The 19,670-nt window shown below is 41.0% G+C and overlaps 1 protein-coding gene across 1 annotated transcript in view; it reads right to left on the reverse strand.

Moving 5' to 3' along the window:
• Positions 1 to 6,452, reverse strand: part of CCN4 (cellular communication network factor 4) — a 77,844-nt gene extending 71,392 nt beyond the window's left edge. The window contains exon 1 of the mRNA XM_075211692.1: positions 6,252 to 6,452. Coding sequence (XP_075067793.1) covers positions 6,252 to 6,299 — 48 coding nt within the window. The 5' untranslated portion in view covers positions 6,300 to 6,452. The remainder of the gene's footprint in view (positions 1 to 6,251) is intronic.
• Between the last annotated feature and the right edge of the window lie 13,218 nt (positions 6,453 to 19,670).

The following is a 19,670-nucleotide window of genomic DNA, read 5'->3' on the forward strand; positions in this document are numbered from 1 at the left end:
CGAGTTACCACCTCTTGCTTAAGTTGGTGGCAGGGCAAGTTAAACTGCTCTTGGAGCTGCTGTAATCTCCTACATGCTGTGGCTGAATGCCTGAAATGGCCTGAAATTTTACGGGCCACCGAAAGCATCTCCTGCACCTCACGGTTATTTCGTAGGAAGCTCTGCACCACCAAGTTGATGGTGTGAGCAAAACAGGGAATATGTTGGAAATCACCCAGCTGTAATGCTCACACTATATTGTTGGCGTTATCTGAAATGACATACCCTGGGGAGAGTCCGAGTGGTATAAGCCATGCATCAATCACATCTCTCAGTTTGCGTAACAAATTGTCAGCCGTATGCCTGTTAGTGAAGCCGGTGATACAAAGAGTGGCCTGCCTGTGACAAATGTTACGTAGTGGTGTACATGCTGCTGCTGTTCCTGCTGGTGAAGGTGAATGACCAACCCAGTGGGCTGTCACAGTCATATAGTCTTTGGTTTGGCCACTTCCACTTGTCCACATATCTGTGGTTAAGTGAACAGTGGGCAGAATGGCATTTTTCAGCGCAATCTCTACATTTTTACACACTTTTTGGTATAGTTGTGGAATAGCTTTACGGGAGAAATGGTGTCGCGATGGAATTCTGTAACGCGGACACAAAACCTCAATTAACTGTGAAAAACCAGCTGCGTTTATTGTGGAGATTGGACGCAGATCTAACACTAACATTGCAGCCATGGCGTCTGTGATTCGCTTGGCGACTGGGTGACTGCTGTCATATTTGCTTCCCCTCGCAAATGATTGTTTCACAGTTAATTGCTGAAATGTAGGACTGCTCATTTTATTAACCTGCCTCTGGGATGACGATTCACCCCCAGCAGCAGCAACAGCAGCAGCAGGACTAACGCTTTCTTCAGAGGAATCAATAATAGTGCCGGAGTCATCCAGCCTTAAGTGGGATGCCGGGCTAACTCCGAGCGCTACTGAGGATATTGATGAGGATGGTGTGGTGGGTGTATTTTGTAGCCGTCGGTATGTCGGTGAGCGGAGGGTCTTAGCTGATGAGGGAGTGCAGGTATTCTTTTGGGAAGAACTTTCAGCTTTTCCCAACACTTTGCCATGAACTCTCGTTAAATGGCGTAACATAGACGAGGTTCCAAGATGGTTAAGGTCCCTCCCTCGACTGACTGTGGCTTCACATACACTACAAATGGCTATACAATTGTTGTCTGGATTTGGGTAGAAATAATTCCACACATAAGAAGTGGATTTTTTTGTTTTATGCCCAGGCATGACAATGGCCTTTTTCTTGTCACGTGCCAGAACTGCTGCCACTGGTGCAGGACTTACACAAACAACCTCATCCTCATCAACATCCTCATTAGCGCCCTCGTCGCCTACACAAATCTCCCCCTCATCCTCTTCTAATTCCAAAGTGGCATCCTCAATTTGGGTATCACCGGCTACACTCGGGCTATTAAGGCACACATCAGCAGAATGCTCACGATTAGACATCCCACTGTTGGATGGACTCTCCACAGGGATTGTTGTCATTTGTGAATCAGAGCAAATATTCTCCTGTAATGCCTCACTGTTATCTTGCAGCTCGGCTTTGACGCGTAACAGTAGTTGTGCACCAATTGTAGGCTGGGTAACTTTTTGGGATCTGCCACTAATAGCCAAAAGTGAAGGCCTCATTCTCTCTTTGCCACTGCGTGTGTAGAATGGCATGCTTGCAATTTTTTTTTTATCGTCACTTAACTTTTGCTCAGTTACACTTCTTTTTCGCTTCAATACAGTAAAAAATTTTTTGGTTTTTGTTTTTTGCACTAATTTGAAAACACTCTATTGTTTGACATCGCCTTGGCCAGATGACGTACTGGGAACACTAACATCAGGACTGGTGACAGAACCTGGTTGCTCATTCAGATCATATGTGGACTGCTTTGAATCCATTCTGAGCGCAAACCACTGGGGAGTGCTAAAAATTATTTAGTAGATACTGCTGACAGTTATGACTTTTGACAGCCAGAAATATTAATGCACAATTAGGGAGGACACCCCAAAAGCACTGAGGAGTGCTAAAAATTATTTAGTAGATACTGCTGACAAATATGACTTTTGACAGCCAGAAATATTAATGCACAATTAGGGAGGACACCCCAAAAGCACTGAGGAGTGCTAAAAATTATTTAGTAGATACTGCTGACAGATATGACTTTTGACAGCCAGAAATATTAATGCACAATTAGGGAGGACACCCCAAAAGCACTGAGGAGTGCTAAAAATTATTTAGTAGATACTGCTGACAGATATGACTTTGACAGCCAGAAATATTAATGCACAATTAGGGAGGACACCCCAAAAGCACTGAGGAGTGCTAAAAATTATTTAGTAGATACTGCTGACAGATATGACTTTTGACAGCCAGAAATATTAATGCACAATTAGGGAGGACACCCCAAAAGCACTGAGGAGTGCTAAAAATTATTTAGTAGATACTGCTGACAGATATGACTTTTGACAGCCAGAAATATTAATGCACAATTAGGGAGGACACCCCAAAAGCACTGAGGAGTGCTAAAAATTATTTAGTAGATACTGCTGACAGATATGACTTTTGACAGCCAGAAATATTAATGCACAATTAGGGAGGACACCCCAAAAGCACTGAGGTGTGCTAAAAATTATTTAGTAGATACTGCTGACAGAAATGACTTTTGACAGCCAGAAATATTAATGCACAATTAGGGAGGACACCCCAAAAGCACTGAGGAGTGCTAAAAATTATTTAGTAGATACTGCTGACAGATATGACTTTTGACAGCCAGAAATATTAATGCACAATTAGGGAGGACACCCCAAAAGCACTGAGGAGTGCTAAAAATTATTTAGTAGATACTGCTGACAGATATGACTTTGACAGCCAGAAATATTAATGCACAATTAGGGAGGACACCCCAAAAGCACTGAGGAGTGCTAAAAATTATTTAGTAGATACTGCTGACAGATATGACTTTTGACAGCCAGAAATATTAATGCACAATTAGGGAGGACACCCCAAAAGCACTGAGGAGTGCTAAAAATTATTTAGTAGATACTGCTGACAGATATGACTTTTGACAGCCAGAAATATTAATGCACAATTAGGGAGGACACCCCAAAAGCACTGAGGAGTGCTAAAAATTATTTAGTAGATACTGCTGACAGATATGACTTTTGACAGCCAGAAATATTAATGCACAATTAGGGAGGACACCCCAAAAGCACTGAGGTGTGCTAAAAATTATTTAGTAGATACTGCTGACAGAAATGACTTTTGACAGCCAGAAATATTAATGCACAATTAGGGAGGACACCCCAAAAGCACTGAGGAGTGCTAAAAATTATTTAGTAGATACTGCTGACAGATATGACTTTTGACAGCCAGAAATATTAATGCACAATTAGGGAGGACACCCCAAAAGCACTGAGGAGTGCTAAAAATTATTTAGTAGATACTGCTGACAGATATGACTTTTGACAGCCAGAAATATTTATGCACAATTATGGGGGACACCCCAAAAGCGCTGGGGAGTGCCAAATATGAAGAAAAAATAATAAACCTCTATCCTCCTCTCTGCACTAGCGATTTTGGTTAGAGCAATTGCAAGAACAATATTGTATTCTCTGTCCCTGCTCTAATTAGCCTATGACTACACCCTGCTCTCTCCCTCTGTCAAATGGCGATGGATTGCTGTGGAGGCGTGTATTTATAAAGTTGAAGTATCGCGAGAACCGAGCCCCGAGATCCGACGACGTCACAATGACATTCGGCCTCGATTTGGATTCGGAATGGGCGGGAGAGTACCGAGCTGCTCAGCTCGGTACTCGGATACCCAAAGTTCGGGTGGGTTCGGTTCTCGGAGAACCGGACCCGCCCATCTCTACTTCTAATACACTTATATATAACAATAGCGAATACTTAAGGACAGAATCCAGCGGTACAAAGTACTAGACAGTAACAGCTGTGATTGTTCTAAAGCTTACATCATGGTTGGTCCCTTCAGAGAATGAGCCACAGATTTTATACTCTGTTTTGTATCCTTATACACAATTTCAAGAGGATTACTTGAAAATACTTCAACTGTTACCTTATCCTACACATAAGAGTTAACACGGTCACTAATTACTTCTTGTTTAATCGCTTCAATTCATTTGAAAAAAACACGACCTACATCGGATCCAATACAACGGCAGCACCTTTGGTTGGTAATTAAGTAATCCGGCTTATATACCGGACCAGACCTATTAATGCTACATAAAACAAAGCCACAAGATGCTATTTTGTTGGCTGAACCAATAGTCACTCCATATAATCACTAGGCACCGTGACATCGCTGAGATACAAAGTGCTTCATACCTCAGTCATGTTACTAGGTGTTAGTGAATTAATAGGCGGCATTTCTATGAATATTGTGTTAGACCACAAAAGAGCTGTCTCCACTTTGTGATGGACGCACTTTAAGTGAATGGATGGATGAGTCCAATTGTTTTATTAACCTGTCGCCATGACGAACATTTGCAAGTTGTGTTTAGAGTTAGGCTGGGTGCACTCTGCAGAAAATTTCTCCCGATGCGATATCGTTAACGATTTTACCAAGGACCGAAAGTCCCGATCAGCAGCCGATTCCTGTGTACGCATTATACAAGTTTTACAGGATTTACCTTCAGATCTGTGCTCTTCATCTATTATAACCATCGGCAGAAAAGATGGTGACTCTGCACACTGCATAGAGATCTATGGACACTGCTGGTCCTGAGTGTATACACTGTGCAGGATTTTCCCAACATTGTTCCAACGTTTATAGAGATTTTTAGTCCGTTTTTTAAAATCAAACGATACGATGAGCTTTGGAATGATAAGACATGATTGTTGGAGCGTCACATCTAGTTTTCTTTCCCACTAAGTGCTCAATCCATACATCTCTGACCTGACAGTGACCGCTAGCTTAGACGCGTACTACCGCTTTAATTCAGGCAGATGGCAGACTGGCACAGCTCGCCTTTCACTCCGGTCTATCTTTCACAAACACACAAGGACCTCGCTGCCCACCTGGCACAAGATGACTCCTTAAATCCGCCAGGAAATGAAGAAGCACCTGTAATAGCCGCGTCCTATGATACAACATATCCAAAACACTTTCTTACTAGAATCTGACCACATCTGGAATCAGGTGAAGCTTAAAGGATCAAAATAAAGTTCTTTTAAATAAAAGCAGAAAAGCTAAAAGGAATCACACTTGCTCCAAAGAAAATAAAGAATGTTGATGTAACACTCCCTCTGTGGGATTAAGCCCTGACAGCAGCGAAGTGACACAGAACCACTGTGTACTTTACGCTGGTAGCATATATATACATTACTCAACTGATCCCTCAGGGGGTGTCATCACAGCTGTCATTAAAATATGTACTTGGTAATCGCTAGCAGACTTTTCATAACTTCCAGTGGATCTACCTGGCCACAGCGTCCCGGATATGTACCAGAGGAAAACAAGGACAATGGACAGACTAAGCCAAGGACATATTGCCCCAGAAACAGGCACAGCCAGAGATTCACAGGGCAATGTGAAGAATTAATTCATCCAGCTAAGAGAGAGACACAATCTCAGAGAACACTGGCTCTGTTTATTGTGAGTTCCCTCTTGCAAACACATAACTTGTTTTCTAATCTTATTTGTCCTCCTCTCTCTCTGTCTCTCTCCGCAGTCTCTGCCACGTGTGTTCAGACTGACTCAAAATCTTAAAACTGAGAGAGGGGACTCAACGTGCGGATACTTTGCATGGGATGAAGTCACACTCGGAGGTGTTATAAAACATTCCACAGGCTCCTTTATTATTCCTTACATCCATATGACAGCAGCTACTCCTTAAATCTGGGTCAGAAGTAGGCTCAGCAATGGCTGTGGGACTGCAAGTCCCAGCATAGCTGGTAGGGCATGCTGGAACTTGCAGTTCCACAACAGCTAGCTGGAAAGCCTCAGGTCACCTGCCTGTGCTTTAGATAACTTGAACACAATTATATTTTGCTGCAAGATAAAAGCACTTTTTTCACCTAATTTATATACACAAAAAAAAAGAAGACATTAAGCGGAATCAGCTCTTAAATGTTACTGTGAGTTCTGTAGATATTGAGATGTTGGCTTTAACTCCTTCATAGCCAAAGCATTGTTTAAAGAACTCAGACAGAGATCACTTTCCAAGCCAAATACTTTGATTGCTGCAACTCACCTGACAAATGCTGCTTGCTGCTATAATCCAATGTAAGAGCCACCTCATCACTAGGAACCAGTGTTAAATACATTGATTGAAGTCAGACTGAGTTCTCTTTGAGGAGGAATCACTGGTGTAGGGGGGGATAAAGTACCAAGCAGTCCCAAGTGATACAGACATCAATGTAGTGATGTCCTTTTGTCTGACTCTTTTCTAATAGACAGGTCTGACGTCAGGACAGAGGACAAACCCAGCATATCCCTTCTTGAGACAGTTCGCCTGCCTCCTACTCTCTCCCCCCACCTTCAGCATTCACTCTACTGTGTGCTCTTAAAGGAATAGTAAGAACAACGCTGCTTATTATCTGACAATGACTGTGGAAGGGGCTCCGCAGCAACACAAGCCTGAGTCTGCTTGTAATTAATGCGCAGACAATACCACGTTTGCTGACAGTCTGCAAAACATATTTGGTAACTTCATCCAACTGCAAAAACCAGAGCTAACGATGAGACCTGTATTTAATAAAGTGTCTTTACCCTGCCCATGTTTTAACTCTTATACAAACCTACTATAAGAGGGGAATTAGCTTCATGTCCTTAGCTTCAGGTATAGTACATAGGGGAATTTACCCTATTATTACCTAAAGCTATAAACACTCTTTTGACAGGTGAGCTCTGGGAAGAGAAGAGAGGATTATGGGTAAGTTAATCAATGGCAGCACTCCTGCATGGTAGCCTCAGCAAACAGACTTATAACACTACTGTCGGGGAAACTTTATCGGTGATACTTAAATCCTGTGGGGCTACCACTGGCGGTCACCCACTAACAGGGCAAAGCAAAAACAAACCATGACATTGTTTTTCTGACGTAACCCAAGAAAAAAACAAAGATCACTTCAGTGATTGGAATAACACCTTTATTTATTATATATATATATATATATATATATATATATATATATATATATATATATATTGGGGCTGATTCATTAAGGAAAGTGAAGCAAAAAAAAAAGAGGGTAACTTTGCACCTTAGCAAACCCATGTTGCATTGGCAGGGGGGGTAAATTTAAAATGCGAGGACAGATTTATAGTTGGGGTAGGGCATGTCCTAGATCAACTTAAACAGTATAAACAAATAAAGCTATCAAATATTTGTGTGCTACATGAAAAAACAGACAGTATGTATCTTATGTGTAAAATAATAAACTAATATGCACCCCTTGCATTGTTACATGGATTTGTCCAGGAGGAAACTTACTCATTTTTTTGCCTTAGTTTCCTTAATGAATCAGGCCCATTGTGTCTGATTCATCTTCGATATAAGTCAGTTTGCGTGCCGCATCTTGCGTTAAATAGCTCTGCGCAAGCTCAGGAACGGAGATTACCCCAATGGAGGCAATTTATGTCTGGATACAAGTGACACTTATGACTGCCTATGGGAGGAACAGGCGGATGAATCTAGGGGCGTGACAACGCAAATTCAAGTTCTAGGATTCTCATATGTACACTTGGGGGTAAATGTATCAAGCTGAGAGTTTTCTGGCGGGTTTAAAACATTGATACATTTACACCCTGGTTTCACACCTATCACTTGCACCAGCTACAGAGCAGGTGTAACTACTGACTGATAGCGATGACTGACACGGCATCATCTGTGTATTAGAAACTACACGTATGCTGTCACCGGATAGCACAGAACATGTACATACAAGTAAAATAGACCATAAAAATGCATTGTGTTTGCACAGTACATATTAAGAACATCCTGATTTATGTATTTAATGTAATTTTTTTTTGTTAAAAAACACATTTTTTTAAATGATTATAGTATTATGAGCTGTTAATTTATTTTACAGAATATTTTTATTTGCATGTTGTCTGATAAGACTTTATATTGCACATATGTATGTGTGTATCCTGCGCTGTGTTCTGTCTTTGTACGTATGACATGTAATGTGTAGGCAGAGTGTACTTATAACCATATTAAAGCGGTAACGTATCCTGATGTCCGCTTGTATTTGAATACAGTTGGAACTGCGCTCACATTTTGTGCTCATTCTTTAAACGCAAGTTGCGTGCAGGTTGTGGAAGATGAGCATGGGATGTACATGGAATATGATAGAGATTGGAAAGATTGAGCTCTATGGCAAATAAGGGGTAGAACCGGAAAGCGCCATAGGTCCAACAAAATATAAATGCAGGCATGGTCCTAGGAGAGGAAAGGTTCAAACTGCACAGGAACTATGAACCATAACCCTCTTCCCAGACCGAAATATTATTAATTCACATGATGATTATGGTAATTGTAACCTGTAGGTCCCGAGGTTAGTGCTCCGTCTGTCCGGGCCCCCTAGTCTGTTTGGGCCCCCTAGTCTGTTTAGGCCCCCTAGGCTGACCGTTGTGTCTCTGCGTCCCTGTGCAATGCGGCGGCTCTCAATCACTGATAGGCTGGGAGAGCGCAGAGAGGTGACAACGTGGCGGGCTCTCAGTCTATCAGTGTCATGTATTGTGAAGGGGAAGGGGTCATGTATTGTAAAGAGAGAGGGGTCATGTCTTTAGAAGAGGGAGGGGGCATGTAATGTGAAGGGGGAGGGGCATGTATTATGAAGGGGGAGGGGCATGTATTGTGAAGGGGAGAGGCATGTATTGTGAAGGGGAGGGGCATGTATTGTAAAGGGGAGAGGCATGTATTGGGGAGGGGGAGGGGCATGTATTGGGGAGGAGCATGTATTGTGAAGGGGAGGGGCATGTATTGTGAATGGGGAGGGGCATGTATTGTGAAGAGGGCATGTATTGCGAAGGGGGAGGGGCATGTATTGTGAAGGGGGAGGGGCATGTATTGTGATGGTGAGGGATATATATTGTGAAGGGGAAAGGGGCATGTATTGTGAAGGTGGTGCCAAAATTACGCCAATCGCCATGAATCACACCATAGAGACCCATCGGGGACAGGATGTGGGAGACTTGCCTGCTCCAGAAATCGGGATTCGGGAGTCTCCCGGACATTCTGGGAGAGTAGGCCACTATGCATTAGCTCACCCCATGTGTCAATCATTTGTCTGCCCCTTTCCCTTTATATTGTAAGCTCTAGTGACCAATATTAAATCTCTTTGACTGCAGAATTGAAGCTGTACCTGGATCCAGGGGCGCACGCATAATGTATTCAGTTACACCTTCTTGTATTTTGTGATACCTCTTGTACTCCATCATGGTTTTCTGTTATTCTGCTATATTTTGCTATTAAATCTCTTTGTGCGTTGGAGCCACATTTATCGCATTGGACAATATTTATTGGTAGCGACAATATGAACATAACACTTCCAAAGTGTCATTCGTTCTTCAGCCCACAGGATGGCCACCACTAACAGCAAACTTACATTATGACTAAGCAATACAGCTGGAATCACAAAGCTGATTGTCTATAGAATGGTATAGAATAGTGTGTGTGTCACATAGTGCAATTATCCCACTATCACAGAATGCCCAAATATAACTTTTGAAGTCACTAATAATCCAATAGAAATCAATCACGATAATATAAATACAATCTAAATCTATTGGCTCATTATTGGGCATATTGCTAAATGAAGTCAGAAACAAGAAAGTTTGATGAGTAACAAAAGTTTGCACCAGTCAATGGGAGAGAAAAGCTTCCCTTACCAAGTATGGAGATGGTGCGTCTAGTTTTGCTGTCCGTTGCAAAAAGTGGTTTAATGATTGAAATGAGATATTGGGTGAGGGGGGGGGGTTGGTTAGTTTGCTAAGCTTCAAAAAAGGAAAGGTAGAGGTTTTGCCCCTAACAACCAATCAGATTCTAGCTATCATTTTCTACAATGTACTAGATCAACGATAGCCAGAATATCATTGGTTACTTTTGGCAACACCTGCACTTTTCCTTTCTAGACGTTTAGTAAATATAGCCAACCACTCTCTATACTTTTAATGGGATGAATTTTGCACCTTCTTCAGGGAAGAGGAGCGTTACTAGATGGACTTAGCCTGAAAAAAGCAATAAAGCCACATGTAATAAAGGCATTCTCAGTGTCCCTTTATTCTCAAGATTAATTTAAGATATAATTGAGGTTAATATACCGAGCAAAATTTTAAAGAAACTGAAAAGTTTAGTTTAATGCAGGGTCGGCCTCTGCAAATGGGGGGCTGCTGTCATATCCATTGTGACTGCTCCTTGCCCACCATATGGGGGTGTCTCTATGTCCATTAAACATTGAATAACCCTTAATCGTCCATCATTAACGCCCTTTCATCTTCATCATCGTCATCATCATTCTCAGTTAACCCCTTCATTATCATAATATTATTGCTCTGAAATCCCTTTTACTGCTGAAAAAGTAGAATCTACGTTCCTGGCAATGAAAGGAATATTGAACCTTAGGTGGGACCGGTCATGTGACCCGTCGGGTCCAGGGTGGGAGGGGCACCAGCCAGGGGCAGATCAGGTCACGGAGGCAGTTACGAAACACGTTGTTTTGTAGCTGTGATTTCGCGGGTCTGGATGCTATCATGGCAGCAGCTGTATTTTAGAACATGGGAAACATCTGGGAAGCAGCTGGCAAAACGCGTTAGGGATTCTGGCTTTGCAAGGTGCTCTAGGCTTCTGTCCAAACTATTCCACAGAGCTAGATCCGACAGTGCTTCAATTACTATAATTTAATGTATTACGCGTTTTCTATATATTAAAATAACAAGTTATAGAGTTTCATGAAAAGTGCGAGATACAAATGTCTGGTTATAATGGATAACATACTCAATCATAACAACATCAACATCAAAGAGGCCTGAAAAACAGTACTACAGCCTCAGCATAATCTGGTAGTAAAGGCGTCCCGAGCTATAGACCTGGATATTAGGTTGTCTGTTCTTTTAACTACAGGACAGATGGGGAGAGAGGCCTCTTTCTGTGCCTCAGTGGGGAGAGGGGGCTTCGGAGGGCGGGGGGGGGGGGTGTAATGGCATTGCCCTTAGTGGATATACCCCCTGCATTTGTATAAAGGGTGAACCAGGTCACACGACTGCCCAGCGAGGGACGGGATTGGAAAACTCTCCCACTAAACACAAAGGACCTGAGTTATTAATGAGAAAAAAAGCAAAAAATTGGAGTAACTTTCCTCCTGGAAAAACCATGGTACAATGCAAGGGGTGCAAATTAGTTTATTATTTTGCATGTAAGGAAAATACTGGCTGTTTATTCATGTAGAACACAAATACTTGATAGCTTTATGTTTACACTGAAATGTAAAGTTGATCTAGGACATGCCCTATCCCAACTATAAATCTGTCCCCACATTTTAAATTTACCTCCCCCTCTGATGCAACATGGTTTTGCCAAGGTGTAAAGTTACTCCTTTGTTTTGCTTTGCTCTCTTTATGAATCAGGCCCAAAGTATAGTTCCTCTCCTGCCCAGGCCGTCGTTCTTCTCCTCTTCATTTACTCAGATGGGAAGACACCAAAATTCAGCTCCCCTCTGAGAACTTCCGCACCACCTCCTAACCCCAGTCATATACCTGCTCGAACAAAGAGCAACTGATCTGTTATCAGTTCCCCCTGAGCAAGTTTAGTGTTTCAGAATTCAGAGCATACAATGAAGGCGGTAGAAGTGGAGGTATGGCACCGTATACACCCCTGCTTCCTCCACTGGACACACACACAAGATGGAACGTGGACAACACGTAGACTGAGATGTCCTCATTGGAATATATGCCAGGTAAAGATCCATGCATGAAAGATCTTTAGGAGGATTTTTGATATTTTATTTTTATATACACACCTACAAACATGCAGAGAAGTCAGGTGACATGTACAGAATTATGGTGCATCTACCCAGTGACGCTTAAAAACTTTTTGACAAATTTTACTTATGCCCTCCCTCTGTAAAGATGGCCGTGCAATTAGCAGAAGACCAACAGGATCAACACTCCACAAACAGAAGCAGAACGGCGATGCAAACAGTCGCCAAGTCATCAGTCCCTACACCTGAGCAGAGTAGGATCCATTGCATCTGGTTCGCTCCTGAAGAGGCATGATGGGGCCGAGTACAGTAAGGGCACGTTCGTGGCATTGCGAGCTGCTGCAGACCTGAACGCAGATGCGGATAGGCCTTTTATAGCCGTATTATTTGTACCAGCTAAGGTGCTGGTCCAAATACACATTGATGATGATGACGGTGCCCAGCACTAGCTAGCCGCTTCTGATTGGCTGCTTATGATTACGGCTGAGACACTGCTAGGTGCTTTCTTCATTGATCAGGCCCATGTTGTAGGAGGTTTGTGTGTGTATATAGTAGCTATGGTGCAAGAAACTAAGTTCTACAACCTGTACATGAAAAGCACAACCTCAGACAACCTGGAGATAAAACTCTTGCTAAGCATTTCTACATTTCTCCCCCATACGCCCTGAGATTGCAGCTCACAGCTCTATCCCCACCCAATATAACCCTGTCACATTAAGAAGTCACCAATCAGAAGCCAGGACATACTCCTTGGGGTAGATTTATCAAAACCTTCTACAAAGGGAAAGTGGAGGTGTTGCCCATAGCAACCAATCAGATGGTACTAGATAAATGATAGCTAGAATCTGAGTGGTTGCTTTGGGCAACACCTCTACATATCCTTTTTCGAAGGTGTTATAAATCTACCTTTTTGAATCAATACCAATGACTTGGTAGCCAGACAAGTCTATGGTTAGAGTTTACTAAATTGCTATGTGATGAAACCGATGGATTTACTAAAGTCCAAACTGCCAATTAAGAGGCTGAAAACCAGGGGCCTGATTCATTAAGGATCTTAACTTAAGAAACTTTTTATTTCAGTGTCCTGGACAAAACCATGTTACAATACAAGGGGTGCAAATTAGTTTTCTGTTTTGCACATAAGTTAAATACTGACTGTTTTTCCATGTAGCACACAAATACTTGATAGCTTATTTGTACACTGACATTTAAAGTTGATATTTGTGTTCTACATGGAAAAACAGTCAGTATTTAACTTATGTGCAAAACAGAAAACTAATTTGCACCCCTTGCATTGTAACATGGTTTTGTCCAGGAGACTGAAATAAGAAGTTTCTTAAGTTAAGATCATTAATGAATCAGGCCCCAGATCTTTACAAACCACCACTTTACAAATCGCCCAACCGATTTTTAACATGTTCAAAATACAAAGAGACAGATTGATTAAGCTGCTGTTTTTATTTAAGCTCCAGGAAAACAGCCAGAAAAAAGAGGTGGTTGTGAGAGATGACATTTGCTGATACTGCTGTTTAATCTAATATAAGAGGAAAATAATGCTGACAATCATTATTTATTGATTAAGGGGTACAATTAATCTCTAATTAACTTATGGGGGAAATTTTATTTATATTAAAGGGACACTATTATTGTATTATATTATGGGAGAAATATGAATATTTAACTATGGTAACTTAATATAATGAAAAATTAGTGCCTTAATCAATAAATAACGAATGGCCACTATAATATATATATATATATTAATAATGCTTCCTGTTCTGAACGGCACGATAGCTCAAACAGCAGAAATAGGAATAAATATCCTGTCTTTCATATCGGGGTATTCACTCCGCCACACATCGCCATGTATTTTACATCGCAGCCTCAAACTGCCCAATAATAAATGCAGCGGTTTGGAGCATTAAACCGCCGTCGATATGCAGCGATTTAAAACCGCCAACAACCACAAATTTTAGTAAATCTACCCCTCTGACTGTTCAGACAACTAGCACAAGCTCCTTCTGGATGCACCCACAATGCTGACTACATTTATAGTATCCCTTAATGAGCCAATGTATAACTAAATGTGTTCCCGTTTGTTAGTATGTTTTCTCAGACTATAGCGTGGAGAGAAAATATCCTGTAACATAATATTTACATTCTAGAAGCTAATTTATTTAAACTGTAAACAGTGACTTGTATTTGTACTCAGAACAACACAGTTTACAGGGCTAAGGGATTAATCCATAAACATTGTGATACACAGGGACATACGTATAGGCAGCTACTGCAGTTTAAAGAAAACAAAAATAAGGACCGTAGAACAGTAATTGTATTATGGTATATAATTATTAAGCAAGTCAGATGATAAAAAGCTGATACACATCAGGGCCCGCGTGGTCGGTCCTCTAACCTTCAAATCTCAGTAATAACTTAAAACAATACATTTAATCAAAGAAAGATTCATTAATCTTTAATAACATATCAGCAGGCATCTTAATGATAAACAAGTGTTATAATGTATCTGATAATAAAACAGGGAAGAGCTGAGAGCCACTGGTGAAGGCCCAGAGGGTGTCCTGTGGCCAATCACTGATCTCGGAGGCCACAGTACCACCCTCTCCCCCCCCCCACCCCCCCCTTCTCCCCAGGAGATGTCGCCCCCATTCAGTCCTGTTGGCTGAGGTAAGAAGCAGAGGGGGTGAGGGTGCCTCCTAAGAGAGGGGGACACCACCTCAGAGTGGGGGGGGGGGCACCACTATAAAGATTCATCACATTAAGGATACTTAAGTAAATATTCTTTGAGACAAACCATGTTACAATGCAAGGGGTGCAAATTAGTTTATTATTTTGCACATAAGATAAATACTGGCTGTTTTTTTTTATCTAGTACACAAATACTTGACAGCTTTATTTTTACACTGAAATTTAAAGTTGATCTAGGACATGCCCTATCCCCAAGTATAAATCTGTCCCCACATTTTAAATTTAGCTCCCCCTCCAATACAACGTGGTTTTGCCCAGGTGCAAAGTTACTCATTTATTTTATGCTTTGCTCTCCTTAATGACTCAGACCCAAAGTCTTAGATGTTTACTTAATATTTCCATTAATCACAAATCTGTGTTACAGACTTACACTATTGTTGTTTTATTTATTTTTGTGTATTACTTGTTTATTGAGTTGGATTGAACATATGGAAAATAAGAAGACAGAGATTTGTTCATCACATATAAAATTAAGTATTTTAAATCTTGCTTTTGAACTTTGGGCACTAAGAATTTTAGACAGTGCTTGGTTCACTTTATGTATTTTATTAGCCGAGTTAGTTGTTACAGAGTAGAAGAAGAACACTTGCCCACTCTACTGGAATGCTCGAGAGACTCCTGAATTCTGAGTAGATCTCCTGGACTCCCGGGAGAGCAGTCTATTCTCCCCCCATTCTGCCCACTTCCTAGTGAATTCAGTAGGATGGGAGCCTCCATGACGCAATTTGTGGTGAATCGCGTTGTTTAGGCAAAATTCACATCACTGCAAATCAGAAACTTCTTTACCATATTAGGAAACTGTAAATAAAAGATCATTAAACTGTGCAGCATATGTTGTTAAAAGATATAAAAAACTTGCACTTGTCTGCACAAGGATACTCTTCTCTAAGCTTGAGAAGTGTCCACATCTGATGTAATTGCAATAAATACTTCATATATAAATTTATTAAATCTGCAATGATGAATGTACATATTTCCACCACTAGGGGCAGATGTAGAAGCTCTAGGGGGTATATTTACTAAACTGCAGGTTTGAAAAAGTGGAGATGTTGCCTATAGCAACCAATCAGATTCCATCTGTCACTTTGTAGAATGTACTAAATAAATGATAACTAGAATCTGATTGGTTGCTATAGGCAACATCTCCACTTGTTCAAACACACAGTTTAGTAAATATACCCCCTAGGTGTTGGACTGATCAACAATGAAACCTACAATCATTTAAAGTAAGTGCACTATTAATTCTAATAAGAAGTACTTGTTCAGCTGCATTTTTTTCGCCTTACATGCTATACGGATTGGCAATTATTGCAGGTCCTTCGGTTTTACATATTAATGAGCAGTAAAATACCTGTTACATTACATTTCTATTTAATCTCTTGTTGTCTGTTGCAAACAGCTATTCATGGTGTTGCGGTCCTTTATCAAGGTCACATTGGCCCCTCATTAAGTATTCAGTGTATCCAGGGCAACGATCACACTAGTTCACCCCATCCGCCCCTGGACCACATTGAAAAACACAATTGGGATCTTAAGAGTAAGTGACAAACAAACCATATATTTTCTTTCTTTATGTTTCCAGTAATGAGTTAAGTTATGTGACAGCTTCCTACATTTTTTGGAATTGGAAAACGACATTGAAGTCTGTTAGTTTTATAGCTTGACCTAGGTTAGAACTTTATTTAGGTCTAGCATTACACTACATTACGTCATTTTCTTTGTTTGACCAAGGACTTGTTAGGATTAACTTGGTCATTTAAAGAGACATGAAAAGAGATACCACTGTTTGAAAGTAGGGTCTGATATTCCGAGCACAACTAACATCTGAGATCAAAGCTCAGATTCTAGTATACAAGCTCCAACACTGGGAAATCGATGGTGGGTTCTCTAAACTGTTGGGTCCATGGCAAATGCCCCTTTTTAACTCCTTGGCTAACGGCTAGTGTGACAGGCTCTCTGCTTACATGCCAAAGTTACGAATGGCGAGTCCCACTTGCTCTGCCTTTACTAGGTTACAATTAAACGCACCAATCACCGCCCAAAGTCATTGGTGTTTTTGCTTGTAATACTGCAGTGGGGTTCATATGACAGTGTCACAAGGTCATGGACGTACGTTATGACATCACAACGTACTCGTCACCCCAAGTCGTAAGCACTGAAAATGCCAGGGGTAGGTGTAGGCTTTTTTTTTGGAAAGTTCCCTCTTTCAAACGAGTGCGTCTCTATTTAATCATTGTCTACTGACGGTTTTTGATCACGGGCAATAATTAGCATTAAAGTAAATAGCAGAGGGGACTTAACTAGAGCACCAAACTCAGCCCCCTCTGCCCCTAAAAATTAGTAGGAGAGGGGAGCGATGATCTGTCCCCATGGCTCTGAAATAAATAGGAATATCCTAGTGATGTGGAAGTTAACCTGATTGACACAATATTGACTTTTGTTGTTAATATTGTATCAATTAAGCAACACAATATACTTATATTTTTAGTAAGGTAAATAAGTGGGTCCAATTCAGTTCTCAGAATTCAGCTGAAAGGGGTCAAAAGTTGACATTGTCTGAGCAGATGTTCTTACTGAAAACTGGACAAACATATTTACCTTTAGGCTTAAGAAAGGTCAAAGGTCAACCAAAATAAGGTGAAGTAAGATTTACGATGTCCCCATCTATGCTTTAAACAATGCTGATATATGTTGTATATCTCAAAGTAGCCAATGTCAATTAGAAACTTCTTTACCATATTAGGAAACTGTAAATAAGAGTAAAGGTCATTACACTGTGTATAATATGTTGTTAAAAGGTATAAAAGCTTGTACTTGTCTGTGCAAAGAAACACTTATCTCTGCTTGAAGAGTGTCCATATCTGGGGGTAAATGTATCAAGCTGAGAGATTTCTGGCGGGTTTGAAAAGTGGAGATGTTGCCTATAGCAACCAATCAGATTCAGCTGTCATTTATTTAGTACATTCTACAAAATTACATCTAGAATCTGATTGGTTGCTATAGGCAACATCTCCACTGTTTCAAACCCGCTGGAAAACTCTCAGCTTGATACATTTACCCCTTGATGTGAATGCAATAAATATTTCATATTCACTTCAGAAGATTTTGTGAGACTTTGTGCCTTATCACTAGTTTAAAAAGGTCCCCTATCTTTTGTGTTTTATAAATGTTTCCTTTTTAGATCAATAGAAACATTTTTTTAACCAGAGAAGGGGGGGGGGGAGGATTTAAGAGCTATGATACTGCCCCTCCACATTGCTTTAAGGAAGAAGCACCTTTATTGGAAAGAGCAATCTTTCAAGCAAGGACGCCCCCTTTTCATTGTCTGCTAATCGCTCAGGATCACCAAACAGAGGAACACATTTATGTCAACAAGACTAGTAGCTGCATATCTGTACTCCACTCCTAGTGGCCCTTTACACTGTGTCCTCTGATAGAACTAGGGTACCAGTCTTGTCAGGAGATCAGCAATTATTCAGAAAGGTCAGACAAACCCTCTCGTTCAACTCTTTGCTCTACTTTCATTTAGTAATGAATTTAGTAAATAAATAAAAAATAGGAAAAATGTTCCCATTCGAATGCACTTCCTTCTGTAAACTATTGTGCATTCCAGGCTTGGGATAGAAAGATAGTTGACTCCTCATTTGGATCCCAATTTAAAGTTGAATTAATTTTTTGGTGCCCGAATCTACACATAAAAAGACGGGCGAAACATTGTGGCTGACATGCAGCTTTTGACTTGCACGTATTTTAACATATGTATATTAAAAAAGATAAGCATTTCTAAGGGGCTTGGTTGACTATAGACAGACTAAGCACTTAAGCCAGGTACACACTACAGGAAAATTCTAACGACTAGAAATGACCAGGCAAAAAAATAAAAGTCCCGATCAGTATGCCGATTCATGTGTACACACTGTACACAAATACCTTCAGATCTATAATCTGTCATAACCATCGGTGACAATGTGACAGCTGTCATGGATTGACATAAATCACCCAGGACAGAAGGCGGATGGTCCTGCAGGAGGGGGGCACTCAATATACAGATTATATAACTCTGTCCACAGCTCAGTTAGGCAGTCTTCATTAGTAAACTTTTTTTTAGCCTTGTAGAGGCTTGCAGAGAGAGGGGGCTACATCTCTTCTCATGTTATCAGTGTTGCCAGGAAAGAGTCCCTGGGTCACCTTCGTTCTGCAAACGATGATAAGTGCACTGGACCCCTGGACTCCACTGGTAAGTCCACTGGACCCCAAGACACCCTCTACATTTTCATTCCAATTCAGCAGAGTGCATACACACTGCAGAATTGGAACAACATTTTTCCATCGTCGAACGAGAATTTTAGTTCAGTTTAAATATCTCAATCAACGGTTTCATGTGCTTTGGAACGATAATCGTTCATCGTTCCAGGGTACACACTACTGTGACTTTGGGCCAATCAGTCGTCTAACGTCTGATTGGACCAATAATTGGCTAAAACACAGTAGTGTGTACCCAGCCTCACTGTACTGAATTTACGGTGCGCGCCTCTAACTCGCCTCTCGAGGCACAGGGGCCGCAAGTCTAAGACACGCTCAACTCTAAATACGACCACAAGTTGTGCGTACGCACAGTGCGGAAAGATTTACATAAGTTGCCTTTTACAGGACACAAATGAACTTACATCTGACTCTAAATGAAGCCCTTGATGTCCTAGGTGGTATCATTTTCTTTTTTTGTGTCTCTGCCATGTTTGCCATATACTCACCTCAGACTTTAAAAAAATAAAAATAAACAAATCACACAAAAAGCGCTAATAGCCTGGGATAAGCCAGAAGCACTGAAGTCCCCGTACATGAACTACAGAAACGACAGCACATTCTGAAAACAACAAGCTATGATTTGTGGGGCTGTTGCTCTGAAACATTCCTGATATTGA

Source organism: Mixophyes fleayi, chromosome 5 (assembly GCF_038048845.1).
Source record: "Mixophyes fleayi isolate aMixFle1 chromosome 5, aMixFle1.hap1, whole genome shotgun sequence".
Taxonomy (NCBI): Eukaryota; Metazoa; Chordata; class Amphibia; order Anura; family Limnodynastidae; genus Mixophyes; species Mixophyes fleayi.